The 24,937-nt window shown below is 42.9% G+C and overlaps 2 protein-coding genes and 1 long non-coding RNA gene across 49 annotated transcripts in view; 1 reads left to right on the top strand and 2 right to left on the bottom strand.

Moving 5' to 3' along the window:
- Positions 1-7,945, bottom strand: part of KATNAL2 (katanin catalytic subunit A1 like 2) — a 28,733-nt gene extending 20,788 nt beyond the window's left edge. For 2 of the 16 annotated variants that reach the window (XR_015280261.1, XM_023944109.2), the window contains exons 1-3: positions 7,752-7,942; positions 1,357-1,427; positions 791-957 (exon numbers count right to left, since the gene is read on the bottom strand). Coding sequence is in view for 14 of the 16 variants with exons in the window: in XM_023944109.2 (XP_023799877.1) it covers positions 791-957; positions 1,357-1,427; positions 7,752-7,802 (289 nt within the window). In the remaining 2 variants the exon portion in view is untranslated. Of the gene's footprint in view, positions 1-790; positions 958-1,356; positions 1,503-1,681 lie in introns of all 16 variants that reach the window. The other 14 variants (XM_086867462.1, XM_086867463.1, XM_023944114.2 and 11 more) reach the window with 12 other exon arrangements.
- The window catches only part of PIAS2 (protein inhibitor of activated STAT 2), a 34,430-nt gene continuing 17,183 nt past the window's right edge, over positions 7,691-24,937 (top strand). For 7 of the 32 annotated variants that reach the window (XR_015280239.1, XR_015280244.1, XR_015280240.1 and 4 more), the window contains exons 1-3: positions 7,762-7,956; positions 11,330-11,564; positions 23,234-23,708. Coding sequence is in view for 9 of the 32 variants with exons in the window: in XM_086867453.1 (XP_086723579.1) it covers positions 7,826-7,956; positions 11,330-11,564; positions 23,234-23,708 (841 nt within the window). In the remaining 23 variants the exon portion in view is untranslated. Of the gene's footprint in view, positions 7,957-8,023; positions 8,491-10,788; positions 11,565-14,250; positions 14,416-23,233; positions 23,709-24,937 lie in introns of those variants that run through there. The other 25 variants (XR_015280253.1, XR_015280259.1, XR_015280256.1 and 22 more) reach the window with 9 other exon arrangements.
- Positions 13,311-14,279, bottom strand: LOC147648618 (uncharacterized). The gene is made up of 2 exons (XR_015280263.1): positions 13,692-14,279; positions 13,311-13,562 (listed from the first exon to the last, which is right to left on the bottom strand). It is a non-coding gene; the product is annotated as an uncharacterized LOC147648618 (long non-coding RNA).

Here is a 24,937-nt window from a genome sequence, read left to right as displayed (position 1 = left end):
AAGTCTTTTTTTGTCTTGTCCTGCAGGGCTGTTCTTTCTCTTTACATTGACAATACATCCAATACATCCAATGTTCTTTCTAGATGTACATGCCTTTTCCAAGCAAATAATCACTAAACTATTTAAACTGGAAAACATGTCAAAGACCATCCAGTCCAATCACTCCCCCACCCCTGCAGTGGCCACCACTGACGCACATCCCTGAGTGCCACATCCCCGTGTTTTGAACACTTTCAGGGATGTTGCTTCACCTTGAGCAGTCCGTGCCAGGCTTTGACAACCCTTTCAGTGAAGAATTTTTTCCTAATGTCTAATGAAAACCTATATCCTTCAAGCTCTTCATCACTTATTCTCATATGTTTGTTCTTATGGCATCTCCAAGTTATATTTTGTGCTCAAGTACAAAACCATTCTGCTTCTCAGGGTCATAACAGAATGCTCTGATTTGACTTTTCTGAATCACTTATTTACTATTCTCTCCCCATGAGAAGCAAATGGATAAATATATCTTTGCCATAGTGCTTTGTACTTAGCTGACCTTTTCCAATACCAAAGCAGCTTTCAATATACAGAAAAATGCCACTTTCTAGTTCCTTTATATAAAGAAAGATGGAAAAGCAGAAGGGGCCAAAGCCACATCTCTCAATTCTGGTGCTTTGTGTGCTAGAACTAGAGATCTGCAACTGTAAGGGTTGGAATATTAAATGCTGACATACATGACAAGAGCTGTGAGCATAGCAGATTTTAGACTTTGGAAACAAAAGCTTTCTTTTTGAACAGAGCCACATACCAGTCTCCAGGACCTTTTTGGTAATTTTAGGATACTTTTGAAACTTTACAAAATAGTAGCTTTCATATTCCATCAAAATTGTCTCAAGATCAATGTTGTCACAAACTTCAAAGCCACGTAAACCTAATTTTGTCTCTTGCTCCAAAGCATTTGCAGCATCAACATATCTGGCAATTTAAAAACAAAACAAACAAAGATAAAAAAACCGAGAGTCATTATCTTTCTCTGATTTCTGAGCGAAAAAGCAAACAACAGCAGTAGTAAGCATAGGGTAACTTTAACTTGTCCACAACCCTATTTTTATAGAAGTAGAAACTCAATTTTAATACGCCTTGCTGGTTCATCTAAAGTATTTTTAAATTTTATAGATTTTTTTTTTTTTTTCAGAAACTGAAACAAGTTAGCAAAGCAAACTGCGAGGATACCTCATAGTAGTTTGTCACTTCTCTCTTCAACCCAAAGGCCACACTGTCCATTCAGCCAATAGAGGACAGAAAGGTGAGGCAGTACCAGGTCAGATACACACAATCCCACAAGGGTAGAGCACTATTATTTAAAACACATACCCTTCCTTGATTAAATAATGCAAAATTAGAATGAGGAGATTTTTCCGACGAGCTTCTGTTCGCATCTCCTCCTGTGAATTAAGATAGAACTCTAGATCAAATGTAATATTCTCTTTATTGCTGTAAACAGCATCTAAATGTAGCCTCTGGAAACAAACAAATTAACACAACAGCATGTAAGAACTGTAAAACAACTCACTGTTAATAAACACAAGGAAAGTGGCTTTCAATCTAATTTTTCTTGCACATTATTAGGGCTACTGGATGGGTAGAAACCTCTTCCTAGAGAAGAGGAAATTACTTTAGGGTTGAACAAATAACTTACTTCCCTTACTATGGTTATGGGTCCCAACATGTTCAGACTGCTGTGAATTTCAGGGCAGGACTCTTGCAGACATCAGTGCTGCAGGGACAGTGCAAGGAAACCTTGTGTTCCATCCTGGTTGTGTCCTTCCCTTGCAACCAGAAACCTGCTCTCTGCCTGGAGAAGTGGGGCTGGTGAACAGGTCTGGGATCTGCACGACTCGACTACAAAGACCAGCTGTAACACCTCCCACTTCATAGGCTTTGATGTATAAACACAGCAAATTTAACACAGACACTGGAAGAATTAGTGGATTGTGGTAACATGAAACTTGCACAATTTTAACATAGGACTGACCAAAATCAGGACTCAGCGTGAAGAAATGTCAATATGGAGTCAGTCCCATGGATGTCTTGGACAGATTGGAGAACCCAAAGTCATTCACAAATGGTTCAGCAATAAAAATAAGGCAGCATAAAACATCCTTGTCTTCACTCAGTGAAGCTTCATCTGAGAGATTATCAGATGCAATATCAAGTAGAGGATAAGGGGCAGTGGAAGAAGAATCATGCAAGATGATGGAATAAAAACTTACTCTGATGAAACATGCCATATATGCTCAATGTCTGCAGAAAACTTCTGAGATTTTCAGGTCATAACAGAAGTTGCTACAACGAAATCTCTAGAAATCAGCACATTGCCTTTGGTCTGTCTCACTGGCACTTGAAACTTGGAACTTGACCACAGAGAAAGCAGGTATGGCCAAACACACATTTAGGCAAATTAATGACTTCACTTCTCTTTCAGGATGGGACGTGTTGGGATTTGGACTTGATGATCCTCATGGGTCCCCTCCAACTTGAGGTATCCTGTCTTTCCTTTGATTCTGTGATTATTTGTGAGGACCCAGTGTGAACATGAAGGAGTGGCACTTAACAGATGGGGAAAGAGAAGCAATTTCTATTGCTTGCACAGCACAGATCACACTGCACAGTGAAGCTACACAGGCTCCTGCTTCCACCCCCAGTTTCCCTCCCTTCTATCCCACCAAACAAGTAGCGCCCGCATCCGCCCCCAAGAAAAAGCCCAGCTCAAGTGTGCTGCCTGTGGGTGACAAACACAGATTCCTGTCCCCTTCATACTGAAACAGAGCCCTACCATCTGTATCAAGGACTTGGGCTGCTCTCTGCCTGTGCCTGGCACACAAAGATGCCAAGGAATACTATCGACCAAGGCTGATGCTTTTAAACCCCACAAGACGTGCTAAAGAAATATACACACATGAAGATCATTACTGTATTCTTTCCCGTCTCCTGGAAGAGAGAGCAATCATAACAAACTTCTGATAGCAGAGAATTATTGATTCCAAAAATCAAAGGCGTTTTTTGGGTGGTGCAAAACCAATTGAACTCTTTATGCACCCTTCCTTTGCTAGGATAGACCTCCCTCTGCTCTGTACACAGTGCTGGGTATCACATGGCATTCCACTCCTAATTTCAACACTTGACATAGCACCATCAGCCACTTTTTTATTTCAAAATAAAATCTGCCAGCCTGTAAAAAGTACTGGGTAGAACTGGGGAAAAGTATCCCAGTCCAGCAGGTATTTCCTGGGATGTTTGCTTCAGTTGTGGGGACATCTAGTGTCACGACTAAGGAAGAGCTGGGGTTTCCGCTTAACGCTTCCAGCAGAGTCAAAGTGTATTGGCATTTCACATATTGCAAAAAAGATTCATAGAATCTTCATTCTGTTTTTCTAGAATGAAGGCTAAAACTGGCTGGGGAAAAGGGGGAAAAAATACCAACATTTCCCCTTTCTACCTTTACTACCCTTGATAGCCTCCTGGGAAAGTTTTTCCAAAAGGAAGTTACATTATCACTTCAGTGGTGGTACAAAGATAATTTTTCTGGACTGTTTTGGAGAAAAAGGAGTGCTGTGTAAATGTTTTATAGATTGGTAACTCTTGAATGAAGCAGACTGGTTCCTGGGAGGTGCTGCAACAAGAAATGAACCAATTCTGAGAAATGCCATGAGGAAAGAGAGAACACACACACTCTGAGATGAATCTTTTGATAGTATGGTGCTTGAAAAGAAGATTTTGAATTATTGCCCTTTTTACCATTTCTCCCAGATGACATGAATCTTCCAAAAAACATCTGGATGAGCAAAAAGGAAGCTGGATTCATCACTTGCTGAGAATCCCACCTGTATGTCCTTTGAAATGCAACTGCTCCTGAGGGTTTTTGGCTGAGAAAGATTAACTGTTGTGTTTGCTAACATATCAAAGGGCAAGGTTACAGCTACCTCTGAATATTTAAAACACAGTATGCAGAGTGGCTGCCACAGCAGACAAACACATCAAGTGTTTCATGTAATAAACATGGATATTCTGACAAGAGAAGAATTGCCTCTGCCTGTTGGACTGACAGGGTTCACGATCCATGCTTGGAACTTTCCTTGAAAAGAATTTGTGTTCTGGCATGTCATCTGCTGCTGTTCATCCCCTTTTGTTACTTCTGCTATCCCTAAAGCATTTTAAGTTCTAGTATAAACAGTGATACAGTGATTGGCAGCATCTCAATTTAAGTATAGAGTTGCTTTTGGGGTAGGATAACATTGTGTCTACATGTGAGCTGCCTTCTTCAACCTTGACATAGCATGTTCTTCTGGTTGTGCTGACCAAACAGAAGGAAAAATGAACCTTTATATCCCAAAAGAGCCCCATGTAAAAATGAGAAGAGAATTTAGACGGAGAGGTTAATTCTCTCTTTAACCTTTTCTAAGAAGAATGCAAACAGCAATGGCCGATTTTGAGAAGTCAGACATATGTCCAAAGAAAATTAAGTAAGCTGATAATGAGCTATTAGTTATTATTAGTTATTGTGATTGACTCACAATGAGTTGAATTAGGTTGGACCTGAAATACAAACCCGAGATAGCTCTGGTAGCCCAGTTCTGTGAATATTCTATAAAACAAAGGAAAAATCAAGAACCTTTCAAGATGCAACTGTTACCAAGTGTACCAGTGGCACACTGATCATTATTGCCTGATCAGTCCCACCCATCTCTTTCCTGCATTTCACCATTACTTTAGCCATTATTTTAGCACATTCTTATTTCACCATTATTTTAGCACACACTCTTTCCATGAGGCAGATGAACTCTGTCTGTGTCAGTGCCACCAGCAGCTTTATCTGTCTCCTTAAAAGAGCTCTTTGCCTGCTGTGGTCTGCTGTCCTGAGCTCCAGTTTGTCCTCTAAAGACTGACCCACTGCACTTGTGTCACAAAAAAACCCTGCCTGCCACAGTCCAGACAGATACTAACACTGCACAGAGCCTCTTAGTGAGGAAATGGCAAATCTTACACAGCATGAAAAAACCAGGAGTACTTACCAGTGCAAAGTTACTTAAAATTCAGTTTAGCTTTATAGTGATCTAGCCTTCCTGTTTAATTAGTATTTAGAATTGCATGTTGTTTATAGCCACTGGTATTTCAATAGATGTTTAAATGTTTAAAGTTTAATAAGCTTCCATTCTTAAAATAACAGAGAAAAGTATGTAATTAAATTTTCAATTACTATAGGGGATTTTGGGGTCCATGAAATTAATAAAACCTTAAGGCACTTAAATGTGATCTTGTTTTAAAAACTAAATAGTTGAGCACTTACCTAATTAGCTTCAACACTTATGGAGTTATTTTATTTATTTCTAGCTTAACAAAAGAGTGGCACATATTCCTTTTTTTGAGTCATTTTAAATTAAACTCTAATAAAGTTGTGCACCTTTAGGTGTAATCGTTTGTTTTTTTGCTAAAATGCATTTACATACTAAATCAACCCAGCCTCTTGTGTAATTTCCCAAAATTAATGGACCTACTAAAAGATTAATTTAACTCAGTAACATTTTGTTATCATTTGACCCTATATTTTCTGCATGAATATGTTTGTTTGGATGAAAAATAGAGAGCTACAAGAGTAAGTCATCATCTGGGGAGCTTGGGAAAAAGAACTATTCTGCTTTAGTGTATGCACTCTACAGGCATCCATCTGGGGCAGTCAGGATGTGTTCAGAAAGATCTCTGATTAGAAATTCAGACAAGAGGCAGCCAGGTGGCTGTGCAATCACACAGGGAAAGCACTAATCGCAGTACACACGCAGAGCCCCTTCCCTCTTTGTCTTTGGGATCCCAGGATGCTGACTTGAAAAGGCGGAGTTCCTCAAAATCAAGCTGGCACCATGTGCCAGGACAGAGAGGCTTGATGGGCTCACCTAGTCTTCCTCCTCCCTCCACAACCCTGTATTCCTACAGCTTCCCATTCTCCATAGCCCTCTGGATATCTTGACAGGCCTTTCAGAAGGCTGAATGTTCAGTTCTTGTCTGGCTTGCTGACCATACTTTTTGAGAAACACAAGCAGAGAATGGAACTGGTGAGTTTTAAACAATGTATAATTTGGCTGCCATTTAATAGAATTTCCCAGGACAAAGAAAGGGCGTTTTGCCCTCTTCTCTCTTCCAAATTATACAAGGCTGCTGCAAACAATAGAGTTGCCAAAGTTTTTCAAGGATTACAATGAGCTTTCATAATTAAAGACATACAGCAAGCTCACCATAGAACTTATGGCTGGGAACAAGAAGCAAAAAGTCCTCTTGGCAGCTTCAGGTGGTTCTTCAAGTCACTAATTTAAAAAAGAGGCTTTTGCTCCTCTGGAGAACATAAATGACTACCTCATCTCTATACCCGAAATATAGACTATTCCTCAAATCCATCCTGCCCAAAGGCTATGAAAGAAACCAGTTTAACAAAAGCACATCAAGCCAAATCCTATGGCACAGCTGATACGGAAGAGCTCTTGAGCTCTAATACCCAGTCCCACAAATGTTTCTGCATTTAGTATCCAGCAACATCCTTGGGACAAAGACCATGCAAATCCCCACTGGTGAGGTTAAAAATCAGGTCCCCTTTTGTCCTCTCCTCCTGCATGTTGATGCTGTTTCAATATCACACTTTCAGGCTCCATTCTCAGCGGCTGAGATCTGAATTCACTTTAAAGCTCAGAAAGAGACCATGATAGAGGATCCCATTCCTAGGTAAATATATTTATCCTATTAACACTTCCTGAGGAGAGGAAACTGAGGGCCAGGCCCCAATCTCCTCTTTCTGGTGATGAGTGACACGATCCAAGGAAATTTCATGGAACTGGGTCAGCAGAGTTTCAGGCTGGGTATCAGGAAAAAGTTCTTCCTCCTTCTTCCAGAGGGTGGTTGGGCACTTAACAGGCTCCCCAAGGAGTGGCCCAAGGCTGCCAGAGCTCCAGGAGTGTTTTGACAATGCTCTCAAGAACATGAAGAGTTTTGGGGCTGTGCAAGGCCAGGAGTAAACACAATGATCCTCATGGATACCTTCCAGGCCAGAAAATTCTATGATTCTACAAGAGGTTGATACAACTCCTAAAGCTCAGTCTCATGACTTCTCCCCAAACACCTCTTTTGTGAAGAATCCTGAACTTTTCACTCTCAAGAGGGAAGAGAGATTGGTGCATGCATGCAAAGCACCCAACAGTCTCATGAGAAAGGCTTTTAGAATCCCTGCAGCCTCTCTCCCTCTGGTGCAATTTAACCAGCAGATGGAAGCAAAAGAACAGGTTATGAAATTCAGCAAAATCTTGCTGTTTCTGGGCTTTCTAGAGCAATAACCATAGAATCATTGAATCACAGGATGGTTTGGGTTGGAAATGACCTTAAGACCATGCATTTCCAAATCCTGCCATGGGCAGGAACACCTCTCACTACCCCAGGTTGATACAAGCCCCGTCCAACCCAACCTGGCACACTACCAGGGCTAGGGCAGTACAGGCTCAACTTTTTGAAACAAGAGCGAGACGAGAAAGAAATATGGATTGTCCCCTTTGGCCGTGCCTACTGCTCCAGAACCATTTAGAGAGAAGCTGTGGGCGATGCACGCCCGCCCTCCCCCCGTCCCAACCGCCATAACAGCACCAACCCCCGCGCATGCGCAGAGCGCCCCCCCGGTTGATATGGCAACCCGACGCGCAACCGAGACGCGCACCGCCCGTTCCGGCGGTTCTCACCGCTTCCCTCGCCTGGTGGGTGGTTCTCAGAGCCTGGGAGGAGAGCTCCATGACGGCAAGGGACGCCACCGGGAATGTTACCGGGAATGTTACCGGGAACGCAGCCGGGAATAACCCACCGAGAGCCCGGACCCGCACACCTCCGACCCCCGAGGGGGACAGGCGCGCCCCGCCTCCCCAGCGCAGCCAATCGGAACGTCGGAAGGTGAAAGATTGACTGAAGTTCTGTCCAATCACGAGTAGAAAAGCGTGGGCGGAAGGTGTTTCTGGCCAATGGGCGCCGAGGTCGCCTGGGTGGCGCGGGGTGGGGGCCGGTTGGGCGAGGGGCTCGGGCTGAGGGGATGGAGCGGTCCCGTCCCTAAACAATCCAAAATGACCCAAGGCAACCTCAACCATGCCAATCCAACCCAAACCATGCCAGTTTAACCAAACCCCACCCCGAGCAAGCCAAATCAAGCCTAAACAGCCCAAATGAGCGCAGCCCAGCTCACCCACACAGCTGAGATGTGCCTGAAAAGCAGCAGAGCGCAGTTTGCCCTTGGCATCAAGGATGTGCCAGTGGGCATTAAAATGGCGACCACCACGATGACACAGGGCTGTGAGAAGCTCTCTCTTGGAGCACAACTCAGCTGCCTGGTTGCAGCTTCCTGGGGTTCAAGGTGTGAGTTATCAGAGAGGTGAATTGTGCCTGTTGGACGCGGTCCAGCTTCAGTCCAGCTGGAGGAGAACCTATGATCAGGCAAGACAAAACCTAAAGCTCAGGACCTCTACTAAAACTCCTCTTTTATGAGGAATCCTGTGCTTTTCTCACACAGTGGAAAGAGGAATTGATGGACACACGATGACTTTGTAGGAAGGGCTTTTATTATCATCCCTGCTCCCAAATCCAGCAGCTGCTCGGTTCTTGGATGGGGTAATGATCATGCAACACAACTTGGTCTAATGGAAGGTGTCCCTGACCACAGCAGGGGGGTGGAACTGGATGAGTTTTAAGGTCCCTTCCAACCCAAAACATTTTGGGATTCTCTACTACACTTGCTGAGCATCTCATTCTCTCATCCTCAAAGACATATTTTTTCCAGACATCCAGACCTTCTTCCAAAAATACTCCTCGGTATAACCACCAATGCTCCGATATGGCTTTGTCCTTTTGGTGCCACTCTGTTCTCACTCTGGAATGTTTCCCCAGCCCTTTTCCAGAACTTTCCCAATCTGGTATATGCCAACACAGGCATCAGTGTGTGTTCACAGCTCAGGTAGTACTGCTGCAAATGTAATATATATTCATTGTGTCAAGGATGCAGTTTAATACACATATTTTTTTGTTACATTTGTCCCATAAAACATGGAGTTTTTTCAAAGCAGATCAGATTAATATTTCTCTAACTAACTTTACTAGACCGTGTGCTTAATTTTGTGGCCTTAATGTGGTAACACAGTGGGTAACAGCATTTGTTTTTCCATTATTGTGGGCCTCTTTTTTATGGCTCTGAAAGAGAAATTCCTGTAATTGAAGTTAGAATCCCAAGTTCATCACTTGGGAAAGCAGCCTGGGTTCTGGGCTATGCTTGACTGGAGAGTTTCCCATCGTTACTGTTAAAGGAGTAAAGCTAACTTAACATGTGGTTTCCTATAGTTTTGATGGATAAAGAGACTCTTCAAATCCTTTGAACAAAAATTGAGGGTAATTTTCACAAAAACTGTCCATAGAGGCAAATGCTCACCCATAGTCAGGGAGGCTGTGTTCAAGTCTGTAAAATCTAGGCCTATGTCAATAGGCAGAATTTAATAAAAATAAGGATAATCAAATAAGCAACTCTATAACAAAATTTAAATATTTTGCTGTTGGTCTTATTACCAAAATATAGGTGTATCATTGCAGTGTGTTAGGATGGGCAGGCAAAATTAGTATTTCATTATCAAAACTGATTAGAATATATATATACACATGTTAGGTTTCTAATTTGGATTTTTCTAAACTTTAATATATCTATTGTCCATGTAGTTATGTATAACTATATTCATCATGTGCCTTTGTTGCTTTTTTCCCAACCTGGAAATGAAACCTGAGATAATTTTAGTATGGAGGTAATATAAAAGAGGATCTTTTATAACTGCCTTCAGGAGCAGTTATGGAAAGATATCTACAAAAGCCCACCCCCATAGAGATCAGTACATTTTTATAGGCTTTAGGAAATTAGCATAATTGATAAAAAGCACCAGTTAGGAGGACAAGAGGTGATGTGATTCCCCACCAGGTCAAGCCCCTTCTCTGGAGCCCCCCCCTCAGCACTGGCTGTACTTTTTCCATGAGAATGTATCTCCAAGAGTTGTCCTTGGCCATGGTTCCCGGGGAAAACAAGATAGGATAGGGGCCTTGTACCCTCTGGCCTTGGAGCTTTAGAATTGTTTTGTCTTTCTGGTTAGGGAAAGGCCATGGAAAAGTACTGGGAAGACAGCTACTGAAACAGCAGACTAGAGAGCTACAAGTATATGTGTGATAATATAGAGAACATATAGAAGAAAAAAAAATGCAAAACAAAACAGTATCACCGTGTCAGAAGATTATGTCCCACCCAAACTCTGTTTTATCAAACAGCTGCATAGAAAATGCAGATAACAGTGCAGGCACATAAATTATTTCTTTCCAATAAGCAGAATCAGAGAACCACAGGGGAATTTGGGTTGGAGGGACCTTAAAGACCTTCTAGTTCCAATGCCTTGCCTCGGACAGGGACACCTTCCACAAGACCAGGCTACTCCAAGCCTTGTCCAACCAGAGCATCCAACTTAGAGTATTTTGTCATATGGGTAGAGCCCACATTTTTTTTTCCAGCAGTATGATTAAGGGTGTTTTTCAGCCTCTGTGCTTTGACAGCTCTAGACCTCACACAAGAGGGCTGTAGGCACTGACTACCACGTAAGTACTTTTGCCATTCACTTATAATGTTACTTTAAAAAATATATGACTGTGGGGTACAAGAGATGATGGAGAAGCCTAAGGCTGACCTCTTAAAATTCTTTTCTTTAAACACAGCACATACAAAACAAATCTACTTTTGACCCAGTCACCCCAGCCCCATCCCTGCCTGCAGTTCACAGTCTGTAGTGTATTAACAGCTGGTTAAGCAGCACAGGAGGGGTTTGATGAGGTATGATGCTGATAAGAGCAATTGTTGCAATCCTGCGAGCAGCTGTAGAGTGGTTTTGTTTGTTGTTTTGGACTTTTCTTGTTTGTTTGGGTTTGTTTGAATTTTTTCTTTCTTTTTTTTTTTTTTTTTTTTTTTAACTGCAGCGTTTGTGGAAGGCTGGGAGGGTTTATTTGGATGTTTGGATATCTTTCCGTAGTTAACACAGCTGTGGGAACAGGCAGTGCTTGTATGGACATACTGTGCATAGCACTAGAAAGATTACTAGAAAAGGTTGAAACCAGATGTTTGTTTTTTTTTTTTCCCTAACAAGCCTCCATTTAGGCGGCAGGTTGCTTAGCACCTATAGGCTAGTTCCTTACCCTAATTAGAGCCTGCTGGGGAAGACAAAACCCCGGGTGACTAATTCTGTGATTTTCTGGGAGATAGGAGTATGCCCTGGCTGCCTTGGGGAAGGTCTCCTCCAATGGCTGGTGCTGGGCCGAGTTTTAACACCAAAACTGAAAATTCGGAAAATGCTCAAGGGAAGAGCCTGGGAAATGCTTCAGGCAACGCAGCAGCAGGTTTAGAGAGAAGAAAGAGGAGAAGAAGAAAGGGGCATCGAAGATGGAGGTCAAAGAAGAGGCAGAAGTTTTGGATCCCGGAAGAAAGTCTGACATTTGAGGTAGGTTTCTTAAGAGTTTGATGGAAAGAGAAATATTGGAAATGTTGAAATTTAGCAAAGGTGAGTTGGTAGCTGTGGAGTCTAAGCCTGGAGTTGAAGTTTGTGTGAGAAGTTGTGATAAAACATCAGGATTTTGAAGAACTAGAGCAAAAGGGGAGATTAATTCTAGTTACTGGAAAAACAGGAGAGGGATATTGGAAAGAAATTTTTCTGTGGAGATAATGGAATGGGAGAGAAAATGGCCTGTGCTCTAAGAAAAATTGAGGAGGACCAAAAGTCCTCTTTTTTTATTTTTTTATTTTTTTTTTTTTGAGGCTAGGTCCCCAGAGATACATAGTAGAAAGGGAAAGATTGAGGAAAACAACCTATTATAAAAGAACACTTCCATAAAATATTAGGGACAGCTACTATGTAAACTCCTATCTTATGCATGTGAGTTGTAGAGAAATAGTGTTTGCTCTTATCCCTGCAGATACTGGGGATAAGATGAATGGAAAGGTTGAAAGATGTGGTTATGAAGTGAGATGTGAGTGTACACTAGAAAAGAACTGCCTGGCTCTGATGTGAGCTTGAACACTAATGTCCTTCCTGGAGTGCTTGAAGGAAGGAACACTTGAGGGTTTGTTAAAAGAACAAAAGAAGGCTTTGGTCTGGTCATGCTTTAATGATCTAAGAGAGTCTAACCTGCAGCTTGCCCCTTTAGTCTGGTATTGAATTGGAGGGAAAAATAAGCATTTGTTGGACTTAGGAGCTGAACTCAGGCAGTGGTGTGGCAGATGGCATGTTTTATTAGCCTGTCGATTCCTGGTTTTGACTAACAGAAGGAGTTTGAAATTAATGAACTCCTTATGTTTAAATCTTTAGGGAAAGGGGTGTCATAACGCCAAACACAGAAGCCATTAGTGCAGAGGACTAGGTATCTGTGCCTGCAGTGGAAAACTTTGGCACATTAATGGGTTTATCCTGGAGTAATTAGTAAATAAAAAGGAAAGGCTGTCTCAGAAAGCTGCTGCAAAATTACAGCTAATGATGTTAATTATTGAGTTCCTTGGTGTCCAGCTCTTGTAGCAGCATTAAGTGCCCATGGCTAGTGTGCATGGCAGGGATCGGTATCCTCTAGAAAAGCTCAGCTATTTGTTCCCAAAACTGCCTGCCAGCATCCCTACTCGCAGAGCCTGCTGCCAAGGTGGCCTGTCTCCTGCCCTTACTATAAGTTACCATTGCAGTTGCTGCTCTGGATATCTTGATCATGCAAAACTAGCTGCCTTTTGGTTGATATGAGCAAATATGTTTTGCATTTCAGGCCTCTTTTCCAGTGTCTCTTCATCTTCTTGTTTGGGTTGTGTTGGCTGCTCGCCTGTTTGTTGGCTGAATCTTTGCTATTTTTTATTGCAATAAATCGGTTGTTTGGTTTTACAGCCAAGTTGCCGATTAAACTGAATATTGTGAGTAGGTAATTATTGTGACTAGGTAATGATCTCTGGCTGATTCTGAAAACAGTATTCTCAGCTGCACCTTGCTGTTTATTTTTCTGTAAATGTCTCAACATTTCTCTTGCAGCAGGAAACCCATTATCCAGTTTTTGAAGCTTACTGCTGGTGACATTTTCTCTTCATTTTTTATTAATAAAACGTGCTGCATCATCATTATAATACAAATTATGAGTGCTCTTGATTGGGTGGATAAACTGGGCTGTAAAATCATAAGCTTTCTATTTAATCCACTTCAACTGCAAACTGGAATATGTTTTATTTCTTTTATTCTGTGATTTGCTGGTTTGCTTAGTTTTTCTTTTTTATTTTTGGTTGGTTGGTTTTTAATAGAACAATTCAAGTGGTGCGTTCATCCTGGAGGGGAGGAATTATGGCAGGTGTGTCCAGTTCTGGGCTCCTCAGTACAAGTGGAATGTCCAGTGGAGGGCACAAGGATGATGAGATGTCTGGAGTTTCTCTTGTGATAAGCGACTGCAACATCTGGGCATGTTTAGCCTACAGGAGACTGAGAGGGGATTTCAATGCAGATAAACATCTCAAAGGGGTGTCCAGAGAATGGTACTGAACTCTTTTCGCTGGTGTCCAGCAACCAAATAAGGAGAAATGGCCAAAACTAAAATACAAAAAGTTTCACCTCAGCATGAGGAAGAACTTCTTTATGTTGAAGATGGCACAGCTCTGGTAGAGGGAGTCCAGGGAGGTCGAGGGATCTCCATCTGTGAGACATTCCAAACCCACCTGGAGTTCCTGTGTGACCTGCTCTGTGTGATTCTGCCTTGTTAGGGGTTTGGTGTGGGTGATCTCCAGAGATCATTTTTATTTTGTGATTCTGTGGTCCCCCAGGATCATTTCCAGGGCCACTTGAATTCTTTGCACCCCAGAGCTGCTGTAGGAGCACCGGGTAATTGGGGCTGGTACCTACGGGTGTGTGTACACAGCTGGACTGGCTTTCCCTTACAATTCCCAGTCTGTACCACCGCCGGCCGGTTTCCTCTCAGAGTTGCCGGTGTGTCTGTGCCATCCATGGCCGGTTTCCCCTCAGGGTTCCTGGTGTGTCCGTACCACCCTAGCCCAGTTTCCCCTCAGGTTGCTGGTGTGTCTGTGCCATCCCTGGCCGGTTTCCCTCAGGGTTCCCGCGCTGTCTCTACCTCTCTAGCAGACTTTCCCCTCAAGGCTCCCGATGTGTCCGCACCACCCTAGCCCAGCTTCCCCTCAGGTCCCCCCGCCCCTCCCTGCCGCCCTTCCCGCCGGACCGCCCTCCCCGTCACGTGCCGGGAGCGCGCTCCGGGTGCACGATGATGGTGGCGGCGGCGCCCGGCGGCGGCGGGTAGAAAATGGCGGATTTCGAGGAGCTGCGGGTGAGGAGGAAGGAGGGAAGAGAGGTGGCGGCGGGGGCAAGATGTCGGTGCTGGGGGGCCTGCGCCATCCCCGGGGTGAGAGGGAGGGAGGGAAGGAGCGGGGCCCGCTCCGACTTCCCGGGGGTCGGTGGGGTCTGCCTGGGGAGACCCTCCGTGTTAGTGCCCCGATCCCCGACCCCGCCGCGCGGGCTGTGCTGCTGCTGCTGCCGCCGGGGAGGTTCTTCCCGCTCCTCCCGACATTTTAAAAGCCATCTCGGCGCTGCCGAGCGGCCACAGGGCTCGAAAGGCTCCTGCTGGGCCCCGCGCTCCGTGCAGCTGAAGAGAGGGCGGTGAATAACCACCGGGCTGTTAAAAATGCTGATAGTTGTGGAATCTGTGGAAATCCATGGAGCGCTTTCCAGCCGGGAAAGCTGTGCCTGCCCAGCGTGAAACCCAGCGCTGCTTTTCAGACTGGTTTTATCTTGGGTTCATTATTTTTCATATTGTGGCGGAAGACTCTGTAGCAGACTTGTCGAAGTGGGTGTGTGCGTGCGTGTCCTTTCATTTTGTTAAGGAGTGTACACAAAGAGCTGACTGCATAGTTGGTGCTTTTCCTCCCATTTCCTGAACAATCCGCTGCTCTCTTTGTGTGGGAGGCGGAGGTTGTCCTTCAGCAGCATCCACACCTGCAGAAGTGGAATTCTTCGTGGGAATTCCGCGTGCAGGCCGCTTCCCCCCACCCCACCTGGACTTTGTTATAGGAGGGATAAAAGCCGGTTAAATAGGAGCCGCTCTGAGTTGCGCTTTAGTGGGCAGGAAGAGTTGGTGCTAGTGTGACCTGCAGTGGGAAATGTGCTGCAATCGCCAGAGAATTTCCCATGCTGAGGCTTCTTCCAGCACTAACGCTGGTAAGTGCAGCTGAGCAGCTCACTTATAAAAATATAGTGGGAAGAACTGAGTTTCTTTGTCTGAGGACAACAGGGCTCTGTCTCAGTTTTAGGTTTAGGAATTGTTGGCTTATTTTTTTGTAAGTGAGCCTTGTGTTGTTGGGGTATTTTTTCCCCCCTTAAATGTGTTTATATTTACACGTTTTCTTGCTCGGGGTCCTCACCCATTCTCAGCCCTCATTCCAAGGTGTCTCAAAGGGTTTAGCTAAAGCCCCGGTGTAAACTTTGTGCCAGTGATGACTCTTTTTCTTTTATTTCTTCCTCACCAGTCTTGAGGTGGAGTTATCTGTCTCTCCCAAAGCTCTGTAATCGCTTATCTAGATATCCATAAGTATTGATTGTCTCCCTCAGGGCGTTAGGTTCCTGAATAGCTTTAAAATTGACAAGAAACTGGGGTCCATAGATAAATGTAATGCAGGAAATATGGAGGGAAAAGGGAACTGTGTTTCAGGCCAGCTGCAAGGCTCCCCTTTCATCACTCAAGAGGTGCCACTAGTTTTAAAAAAAAAAAAACTGAAGACATATCTTTTGATATTCCCATTCATCTTATTTGTAAATGAGTGCCTGTGAGATGAATCTGTTAGCCTGGAGTTTCTCTAATTGTCCAGTATCTGCCTGATAATAATTCATGGCCTGTTGTGGGAAAGCTCTAGGTAATTTTTGGAATGTAATTGTCTGCCTCATGTCTGCAAGGCCATGGCTGAATTTCTCCTTTTTTCTTATTGCATCTGAGGATGCATTTGAATGTGCCTGCTTGAATACCAGGCACTTGATTTTAGAGGCTTAAATTTTTTCTCAGACAACCAAATCTTGCTTTTGACCAAAGATGAGAGAGATTCCCCCACCTGCAGTAGATTTTTTGAATTGACCTTTAGGTGTGATCTGAAATGGCTGCTTTATAGATTAACCTACTGAATGTTTTTATGGCAGTGCTGTTTGCTGCTCTCTTGTTGATAGCAGTTTCCTGTAGTATGTCATCTCTACCTGCTTTATAAAAGGCCACTTGGGCCATTTTGAGAGTGGAATTTATTTTAGTAGTTTGTTAAGGGCTGACTAAAGGCAGGAGGCCAGAGTTCTTCTTAAACCGTGTTTGTTGAGGGAAGCAAGCAGAAGCAGCATTTTTTTTTTCTTTCCAGGGCAAAGCAGCATTTTGATATTTGTTAGGACTATCCCTGGCGTCCTCTGGATCTTCACAGTAAAAATCCTGTGAAGCTGGGACCCAAGGTTTATCACTGAGAGGCTGTCGTGAAAGAAACCAGACTCTAAGAAACCTGCCTTCTAGAACATAAGGTCTTCTGGAAGTCTTTTGTTAAAGGATTTAGATGTAGCTGTAACCATATTTGCTAGTTTGCAAGATATTGGTGACAATGTCTGGTCCAAGTCTTACCCTTCCAGACCATGTAATTAAGCTTTTATTAGCTAATAATGTTTATTGATTTCTGTAAAATACTGGTTTCTGGAGTATTAGGGAGTGACTGAGATGTGGAGAGCACAACTCTATTTTGTCTAGTTGTGAGTTGTAGTCAGTTTTGAGATACCATTTCCAGAGCTGCTGTTCACAGATGTGTTTTTAAACCTGGCTCATACCTTTATCCATACTCCTCTCTCCAGAGCAGCCCAGTAAATGTTGAAGGAATTACTCAGGCACAGGCGGATGTGGAACAGAGTCATCAGTCTGGTGTGGAGGCCAGAGATGACGAGTAAACACATTTTTGAACAGAATTGGCCCAGAAGTGGGGGACTACAGCTCCTTCTGAGAGCCATCTGTGAGAAAATGATTCCAGCTCCCAACAGATTCTGAACTCACCAAGATTTGGCTTGAAGCTTTGCTTGAGTCTCAACAAAATACTGTAGATAAGAGGATCAGTTACATACTGTTTTTTGGTGTTCTTTGGTCCCCTGTGTTTCTGCTGGTGTCCTGACTCTAAAGTGGAAACAAATAATGTGGAGTGCATGCAGTCTCAGAAACAGATCTCCAATTTTTGTGACAGCATCAGTCTCATAGTTCATGCTTAACCACGTTTTGAAGTAATTTGTTAGTGTCAACTTTATGGGGCTAAAAAGAAGGCTCTTTATAGGCAAATGGCTCTGCCTTTTCTAAAATTAATCTGTGGCATTTGTGTTCAGTTTCATGGCCATTGTGGAAAAGAGCTCATTTGGTTGAGAAGAGATGGAAGTGTGCTAATATATCCTTTCTGGCAGGAGAGAATGCACAAAATTTACTGGAAAATCATGTTTATAAATGCTGGAAGTGGATCCCACTTTTACTTTTTTGCTCTTGCACACCCAGTTCTGAAGTCACACGATTCAAACGGGAAGAAAAATGTTGTTTGGATACCTTATTAAAATACAGAAGTTGAAGTCTCATTCTTTTTGTATATTGGATCTCTTGTTCATACCCGACCGGTATCTTTTCACTTCTCTTGCTTTATTTTTCCAGTCTGGAAAGACAGTGTAGGTGATGGCCTCACATTTACCAGGTGAAGCAGTGCTTGCTGCTAAATTGCTAACAAGAAAATGCTGAGAGCTGTTTTCATGTGTCCTCCTCAAACTCACTGCCAAGCACTGTTTTATCTCTGTTAATATAATTTTATTGTATATGCTGACCAGTTTATGTTTTTGAGGTAGAAATCAAATTCCACGTGATGGTCTGGGTTAAACTTAAGATGGTGGACAGAATAGATATTGAGAAGTTGCTGTTGGTGCTGTATTGATCCTTAGGCTGCATTTAAATTGAATGCATTAAATAGCATAAATGTTGATAAAATACTCCTAATGACGTGTGATAATGTGCTGTTACCTTGTATATGTATGAAATTCCTTTGTTCTCCATAGGTTCACAGTCACTATTCTACATCATGGGGGTTTAAAGAAACAGCATAAAAGTTTTTTGTATGTAAAATCATTAACAATTAACTGATTGTGCTGAGATGCAGTGCTTGAGAGAGGAAGGAGATAATGTGGTTTAGGGTACTCTAAAAAAAGAGGCTGAAATGAAAGGGCCAAGCTTTGTTTTGAATGTCTTAAATATTTGTGTTTGTTTAACTTAGGATTTTTGCTGTTATTAAGTGAATGTAACTTTGGAGCTAATTCCTAATTTAGCAGCCAGGCTAGAGTGTGTGTAGAGGAAAATCTCCATAATTCTGAGGATCTGGTGATTATGGTTTGCACTGACTGTGTTTTTCTTTAGAGCTGCTTTTGCTGTCCTGTACTACTGACACAGATTTCAATAATGGCATCTTCATTTTTCCCAGTGGCTTATATTTCTTTATCTACGGTTATATCACTTTGAGAAAACATTTTCCCTCAGCAGAGAGGTCTTCAACCATCCCAGGACACAGGTTGTTATTCCTTACCATCATTACCCATTTATAGCCTGCTGTAAGTCAGCACAGACGCAAATCTGCTGCAAAAGATGTCACAAATGTACTGCTTTGTCGAACGTCCATGAAAGGGATTAAAGTGAGGAGTGAGGATTTGTGGAACCTGTCCTTGGTGTGTCCCTTCTGTACAGAGCATTCAGACACTTTGGAGATTGCGTGGAAGCCAATGGGGCTGAAGCAGAGCTCTTAGGGGCAAGCTGACCAGTACATCTGAGTAGGCTGGATTGCATCTGCAGTGCAAGCGTCCAGCTGGCTGCCTGAGCAGTGCTTGTTCTGAAAGCCACAGCTGTTGCTGCTTATTGTAGGCATACATCAAGAATTAAACAGACATTTTCTGTTACCTTGCATTGAGATAGAAATATATAGATATAGATATATAAAGAGAGGTATGTAGCGTGACCGTTAATATTGCAGGGGAGTGTAGAGAGTCACAGAGCTCTTAAATGGGGAGATGTTTGATCCCTTACCTTGCTTTGAAACACTCCTGCCCCTTAATTTCAATGGCATGCCAGCATTTCCTGGGCTCCTTAACATCAACCTCCCTGGGAAATTAATGCCATTCCAGATACACCTACGGCTTAATGCTTTAGAACAGTGTTCCTCCTGATGAATCATGGTTGCTAGAGTTTAACTGTAAGAAACAAAAAAAACCCTATAAAACTTCTTATAACCTTCAAGTATGAATTTCAGGGAGAAAAATATTTCTGGAATATAGAAGTGCTTGAATTATCCAGTCTGTTTTCCTTCCTTAGAGTTCTGTCAAACTACTTTGTGATCATGGAGTAATGTTAAAACTAAAATGGCTTTGTTTTTGTGTTAAAAAAGCTTTTTTTATTGGGCTGTGCAGCTGTAAAGAACTTCTCTTAAGAGAAAACAGCATCTACATGACACAACTTGAATGTCTAATCTTGATTGAGTGATGTGAAAAGCATATTAATAACGAGGCTGCAGTCTTCTGTGATATGCTTGAAAACCAAAAGAAAATATCCTGATAAGGGTTTATTGGAAGCAGTGTCTGCCTTGCACCATGATTATAAATGTTCTTAGGCATACATCTCCATAAAGTTTGTTGATGATAATGAATGTCCACTCTTTATTTGTAAACCGAGGAGGAGGATGGGTACAGAATCATAGCTTTGGTTTGGATGGGACCTTGAAGCTTCACCCCCGTGGGCAGGGAGACCTTTCACTAGTCCAGGCTGCTCCAAGCCCCATCCTTGGACACTTCCAGGGATCCAGGGTCAGCCCCAGCTGCTCTGGGCACCCTGTGCCAGGGCCTGCCCACCCTCCCAGCCAGCAATTCCTTGCCAATATCCCAGCTGGGCCTGCCCTCTGGCACTGGCAAGCCATTGCCTGGGTGCTGGCCCTGCAAAGGCCTTGTCCCCAGTCCCTGGGCAGCTCTCCTGGAGCCCCTTTAGGCCCTGCCAGGTGTGTTTTCATATACATGGTTGTTGTTGCCTTGAAAGGAAAGTAGAATCAGGTTTAGAAGTAAAATGTTGTAAAAGCTATTGTTTAGATACTCCTGTAAACCTCACTATTTGCAAGTTTTCTTTCTAAAGCCTATGTAATATTTTTACATTGATGGACAAAACTATGTATATTTTTCATACTTGCAAGCATTTTTAATGTGGGTGTTAATTTAAAATTTTGATGACTATGGTGTTGAAGCCAGGCTATGTCTCTTAGTAAAATGAAATCCATTTTGTAACAAAGTGCTGGTTTGTGAAATTTTTTTGTGTGAAATGTTAGCTGTGTCAAGGCGTGACTGACTGCACATTTCACCTTGATTAACTTGCAGGAATGCACAGAAGGCAGCAGGCAGAGTAATAGACAGTATTTTGCAATACATGCTGTTTCCCTAATCTCAGTGTAAAGGATTATTTTACTCATTTGCATTGTGATTATGGAATCGAGCATCATGCTTACTGCCTGCATCTGAAATAAAGGAACTGGCATTGCTATCAAGCTTATGCAGCTATCTACAGAAGAATGCAACGTGAAGTTGTCTGTAAATTCATGAATACTAGTATTATCTTTTAACACAGTTTCTCTTTTATGTCATAACTACAAGGCTGTTACAGTACTTCAAGCCATTTTTTATGGATGTTGGAACACTTTATTTTCATAACTCTGTTTGACTGAGAACAAGGAAAAGTAGAAGGGGAATGCCAGGTGGAAACTTAATATTCTCCATCTTGTATTGTTTTGCTGGTGAGGGAAGTTGCTGGGATGAAGTTAAGGTGACATCTGCTGTTGGCCTCTTTAGAAGTTTGGGTGAGCCACTCAGTGCCTCTGTATGACATTTTGCTGGCTGCTGTGTCTATGTTGCATTTATAGACAGTGTGTTGGGGGAATACTTGTTTGAGGGCTGCTGTGTTAGTTCTGGTCAGAACAGCTTCTTGATAGAAGTCACTGCATCCAAATGGGCTGTCTGGAAATGTTGAAAATCAGAGGCTGAAATGTGATAAACTTTTCCTATCAATGATGTGGAAAGGGCGTGCCAGGTGGCGTTTCTGCCATAGTGTTTTAGATGGTCACTTTGATGTACATAAATAATGTGCCCCTGAGAAGACAGGTCCTGGCTACTTACTCCTGCTGTGTTTTAATGGCACAAAAAATAGCCATTGACTTGGACTTGGGTCAGTGTGTGCCCAGGTGGACATGGTGTGACACAGCCCCAGGGCAGGGCCCGTCCCCTGTGCCGGCACTGCTGAGGCACCTCCAGTGCTGGGACAGCTCTGGGACCCTCAGCACAGGAGAGACCCCGAGGGGCTGGAGCGTGTCCAGGGCAGGGAACGGAGCTGGGGAAGGGGCTGGAGCCCCAGGAGCGGCTGAGGGAGCTGTGGGGGTTTGGGCTCTGCTCTCCGGTAACAAGGGATGGAGACAAGATGAAATGACCTCAAATTGTTCCAGGGGAGGTCTTGATTTGACACTTGGAAAAATTTCTTGACCAAGGGTGTTGTCCAGCCCAGCACAAGTTGCCCAGGGCAGTGGTGGAGTCCCCATTCTTGGAGGGGATTTAAAAGCCATGTGGAAGTGGCACCTGGGGATATGAACTAGAGCAATAGTTGAACTTCATTGTCTTGGAGGTCTTTTCCAATCTAGATCCTGTGATTTTAGGTTCAGTTTTCATCTGACACAATTCACTGGTCGACTGCCGAAACAATTTTCACAATATTAGAGAATAGGGAACAAGCTGGGGCACAGGGAAGGTTTTGACTTTTTTGGTGACTGATTCAATGTTTGGGCAAAAGTTGTGTTAAAACTTCAGCTGAGATCAGATCTGTGGTAGAACACAAGTGTTAACTTTCTGTAGTAACTGTGTAGTAAGACTTGGAAGGTAGAGTCAAAACATTGTAGTTCGAGTTGTGTCCCTTCTGAAATCACTGCCCAAAGCTTTAATAAAAGTCCAAATACAGTTCTGAACTGATCCCAGATGTCTGCTTTTCTTACCTTCTGTTAGTACCTTCATCTGCAATCCTTGAGTCTGGAGTTGTCATGGTGTAGCAGCAGAGGTTGAAGGCAGGTGTTCTTTCACCTTTAAAAACATTACCTCCTTGCTACAGTGAAAAAAGTCTCCCAGACACAGGAAGGAAGTTGGTTAGAAGTATTCTGGACGACTCTATATCTCTGAAATGGAGGTATAAATTGCTTGCAAAAATGTGAGGTGATGCATCTTTGCAAAGTTAATTGTTAGCAGTAGCAGGGCACAAGATTGTTTCCTTCTGAATAGTGGGCTTTTTTATTTTTATATTTATTCACAAACAGAAGGATTCTAAGTTTTTTAGCTTTGCAGACCTCAGTCTTCCAAAACTAACCCTATAACCAAATAAATAGTATTATTTGTTTTGAAGACATCTTTGTGATGCTTGATACCAGAATGTGATCTGAAAAGGAAAGGGAATAGTTTGTGACATTTGAAGAATCAATTATGTCATTTGTATATCATACTGTATACCACATTTGTATACATAAGATAATGTAGCGTTTTAAGAGCTATCTGCCTTGCTGTGCATATCTTTAAGCAAAGAAACCTGATGTGCCTCTCTGTTCATGGATGCCTTTGTGTCCAAAATAAAGGGAGTTTCACAACAAACTATTCAGAAATTAAGAAATAAAATAAGGAAATGCTTAAAGTGTGTTGGAAGACAGGTGATAATACTGATTCACTTGATTTTTTTGGTTTGGTGTTTTGTTCCACAAAGTGAGACAGATTCTTTTTGGTACAGCTTGTGCTTGTGCTGTGAATTTAAGATTTTGTTGTTACTATTGTTTGAGTGTGGAAACAAATCTTTCATTAACATGGGCAAACTCAACCTGTATCCTGGACGCTTTGTTTCTTCATTTTAAACTAACTGTACTCTTGTGTTCTGTGAAGGTGTGGGCAGTACCCATAACAAAGTAACAAGCTGTCAGATTAGATGATGAAAGATGCCGCACCATGCTCTTTGAAAAGGCCTCTTTGGGGTGCTATTGGCTCACCTGTGCTTTACTGTCTGTCCTTTCTAGAATATGGTATCAAGTTTTCGTGTTTCTGAACTGCAAGTGCTGCTGGGATTTGCTGGACGTAATAAAAGTGGGCGCAAACATGACCTCCTGATGAGGGCACTGCACTTACTGAAGAGCGGCTGCAGCCCAGCGGTTCAGATAAAAATCCGAGAACTCTATAGGCGTCGGTACCCAAGGACGATTGAGGGACTGTCGGATTTATCGGCTATAAAACCTGCGGCGTTCAACTTGGACAGCAGTTCCTCTCCAGTCGAGCCTGACTTGGCTGTCGCGGGCATTCACCCACTCCCTTCGACTTCAGTCACGCCTCAGTCTCCATCCTCGCCTGTCAGTTCCGTGCTCCTCCAAGACACGAAGCCCCACTTTGAGATGCAGCAGCCGTCCCCTCCGATTCCGCCTGTTCATCCTGATGTTCAGCTGAAAAGCTTACCTTTTTATGATGTGCTCGACGTGCTCATTAAACCCACGAGTCTAGGTAAGTGTTTAATACCTCTGTAGCTTCCTTAATGCATTGAATGAGCTTTGCTTCTAACAAAACTGAGCCCAGACTTCAGTGGCTTTTTGCAGCTGGGACAAGTGGAAACTCCTTTCCTTTTACATCTTTACCTTCACCTTTTCTTTACCATTTTCCCCAAAAGTGCAAAAGCACACTTCAGAAAATAGACTTTTCTGTTACACAAAGTAATATGATTAAAGACTTCTGTCTTTTGAATACTGAAAAGAAGAGCAGGATGATTCAGTTGGAAGGTACATACAATGACCATCCAACTGCCTGACCAAAAGTTAGAGATTAGTAGTTAAGGGCATTATCCAAATTCCTCTCAAACACTGACAGCTTACAGCACGCACTGCTTTTCCTAGAGCCCTGTTCTGGTGTTTGACCACCCTCTTAGAAATCAGAACAAAAAAACAAGGTGTTTTCTAACACCTAGTCTGAACCTCCACTTTTTGGCTGAAAGATTGAGACCTGAGGTTTCTGCCTAGGGCAAATGAGGAGGAGTTTTGTCAGGAGTAGTACAAAAAGGATTTCAGGGTCAGTAATTTACAAGTTGCAGCAGGGTAAAGAGAACTAGTTCATTGGTTTGCTACTTTACGCTTATCTCACTCCCAACAGTTCTGCAGGCTCTGAGATGTGGCACTGAAATAGATACTTTGTGCTTCAATGTTCTTTGTTGTGCTCAGAGTACTGAAGTTTCTCAGCCTGAAAATTGTTGCGGTACTGTATGTTATAATATGGAGTGGGCATTCCAAATAACCTGAAATCAGGTTTATCTTCCTCAAGTGCCTCAGTCTTGAACATTTTTAATTATTTGGAACTACAGCTTCTGTCTTGAAATTCAGCCTGGCTTACTTTACATGGCAAAAAATGTTCCCTAAGTATTTAGTAATATGTTTATAAAATAGTTTGCGTCCTCATAAGCAATTTAATTTCTTAACTGATCAGAAAGTCTTTTGGGCTGTGAGTCATGCCTCAGTGAGTGATGTGCTGATCATCTGCCATCCTCCAGTACCTAAAGCAGAAAACTTTACCAACAAACAGTAATTACAGTGCCTGCTGTCACTTCTCTTTGTGCATAGTGACACTCACATATTTTGTGCATTTGAAAGTTAGGTATTTAAATAACAGCTAAGTCACAGAGCTAGGAGTATAGTCCACCTCACTGCTTCATGCTGGAGAAGGGATGAGTGTGGTATTCCTTTGCA

The sequence above is a fragment of the Cyanistes caeruleus genome, chromosome Z, assembly GCF_971803275.1.
Source record: "Cyanistes caeruleus chromosome Z, bCyaCae1.hap1.1, whole genome shotgun sequence".
In the NCBI taxonomy this organism is placed as follows: domain Eukaryota; kingdom Metazoa; phylum Chordata; class Aves; order Passeriformes; family Paridae; genus Cyanistes; species Cyanistes caeruleus.
Note: the sequence above shows the minus strand (reverse complement) of the source record. Positions and strands in the feature narration are given on the sequence as shown.